Below are 1,926 nucleotides of genomic sequence, written 5' to 3' on the forward strand. Positions count from 1 at the left end.
GATGGGATTTGTAGGCAGACTTTGCTCCCCATGACTAGGGTACAGCAGGCCAGTGATTGTTGAACACTAGACTCACAAAAGTAACATGCTGGGGTTTTTCCCTCCCATCAACTTGTGCTTTTAATGCAGTCTAACCTAAGCATCAGGCACTTCTTCCTTGCTCCTCTTACAATCATGCAACAAAGTATACCACAGATATTATTCAAGGAAGGACATGGATTGCTTGAAATCTACTGAAGGCTGCTGAGTGCAGCAAGTGCTTGGAGCATGGGTGCTCTGACAGGAGTCCAAGATCCTTTATTTTTCCTGATCACTTTTCATGAGTAGCCAAAGGAAGAGGGTAATTCCTCATCAAAGGTAATTGTCCCTTGGCACCAGTAGCAGCTGTTGCACTAACAAGAAGGAGCCAGTTTTAAATGATTAAGAGAGCAGCAGAAATGATGCCAGCTGCCTGCCCTCGATAGGAGTAAATTAGGTCTAAATCTGTGCTGCCCTGAATTTGTAATCAGCAAAAGACAGCCAGGTTGGTCAAACTTTTGGAGTGATATCTGTATGAGGAAGGACTGAATAAGCTTGGACTTGTCATTTTGGGAAGAATTCAGGCATATGCTGAGGCAGAGACATAGTGTGGAAATTTACAGAATGGTATTGAAGAGGTTAATAGAGAGAAGTCTGTCTGAAAGTGGCTTTTTCTAACTTTGGTATCCCTGGATTTGTACTAGAAGAACCAAATAAAGGAAGGGAGTTCTTCATGCAAGAATTACACTTGTGCAACTCCTCACTAAGGTCCTGCCACAGTCTGCAGGTAAGAAGTTTACAGAGAGTAAAAGGGAAATGAGAGTAGTACTGGGATCAGAGATCCATTGAGGGTTAAATAAAGCATATCAGCTCAGGAAATCTGAAATTTTGGAACGTATTTCAGTCCCACAGCCTTTATGCTCATCCTGTTGATACCCTTTCCTGGGCATCTCCTTATAGCCATGGTTGGAGACAGTTACAGACTATCCAGATTCCTGTTCTGATCAGTATGTTATGCTTTTATGGTCATAGCCCTTAATTGTTAACACATATGCTTAATAATCATATATCCCTTATGCCAGGTGTGTATGCACCCACTGGATAAATTAGTTCACGTATTCCATAATTATTCCTCAATGGGGAAGTGACATAACTTGTATTTTTTTCTTCTAAGAATTTTCTTGCTTCAGCAGTAGAGCACTAGTTTTCTTCTTCCTGCTGTTTGCTTTGTTAGGCTGGTAGGAGCTTACATATGTCTTCAGCTCACAAAAGTGAAGTGGTAGTCATCAGATCTGTTGCTTTGTCTCCCCCACCCTACCTAACTCTGCTCTCTGCCCTTTACTCTGCTGACTTGCAGAACTGGAAAGGATGGCAGCAATCAGCTGTGTTTACTATAGCTGTACACAGCAAATTCAGCTGCCAATTAAATGCTAAATTCACTGCTTATCATTCTGTGATTTTATTTTTTTCTTCTTCTTGGGGGGGAATGAAATAAAACTGCCAATTTCTTTTTTTTACCTAGGTCTCTGGCCAAAATGGGGAATGGCTCAGTGAAACCCAAGCATCTGAGGCAGCCAGACAGACGTGTAGCAAACCTTGCAATTGGCTGTGCTGCCAACCACAAGTTTTTGATGGACCCATGCCTAGGCATCAACGTGATCAATGGGCAGGCTGATGTTCTTTGCAGCAGGGTACTTGAACTGGAAAGGGAGCTGAAGAGAAAAGATCAAGAGTTGCAAGAGAGTCAAAGTCGTGTTGCTGAGCTTCAGGAACAGCTGGCTATGCAGACTAAGGTCATAGCAGAACTTACCAAGGAACTTCAGAGCAAGTGCATACAGTTGAACAAGCTGCAGGATGTTGTCAGCACTCAAGGAGAACCCTCTCTTCAGCCTTCTCCATATAAAGTTC

At 42.7% G+C, this 1,926-nt stretch overlaps 1 protein-coding gene across 1 annotated transcript in view; it reads left to right on the forward strand.

Moving 5' to 3' along the window:
- Positions 1-1,553: 1,553 nt before the first annotated feature.
- LOC103806839 (cGMP-dependent protein kinase 2-like) overlaps positions 1,554-1,926 on the forward strand; it is a gene marked incomplete at its 3' end in the record, with an annotated part of 9,592 nt that continues 9,219 nt past the window's right edge. Inside the window, 1 exon segment of the mRNA XM_009079548.1 lies at positions 1,554-1,926. This exon segment is cut by the window's right edge and continues 6 nt beyond it. Coding sequence (XP_009077796.1) covers positions 1,554-1,926 — 373 coding nt within the window.

The sequence above is a fragment of the Acanthisitta chloris genome, unplaced genomic scaffold (genome assembly GCF_000695815.1).
Source record: "Acanthisitta chloris isolate BGI_N310 unplaced genomic scaffold, ASM69581v1 scaffold41187, whole genome shotgun sequence".
Classification (NCBI taxonomy): Eukaryota; Metazoa; Chordata; class Aves; order Passeriformes; family Acanthisittidae; genus Acanthisitta; species Acanthisitta chloris.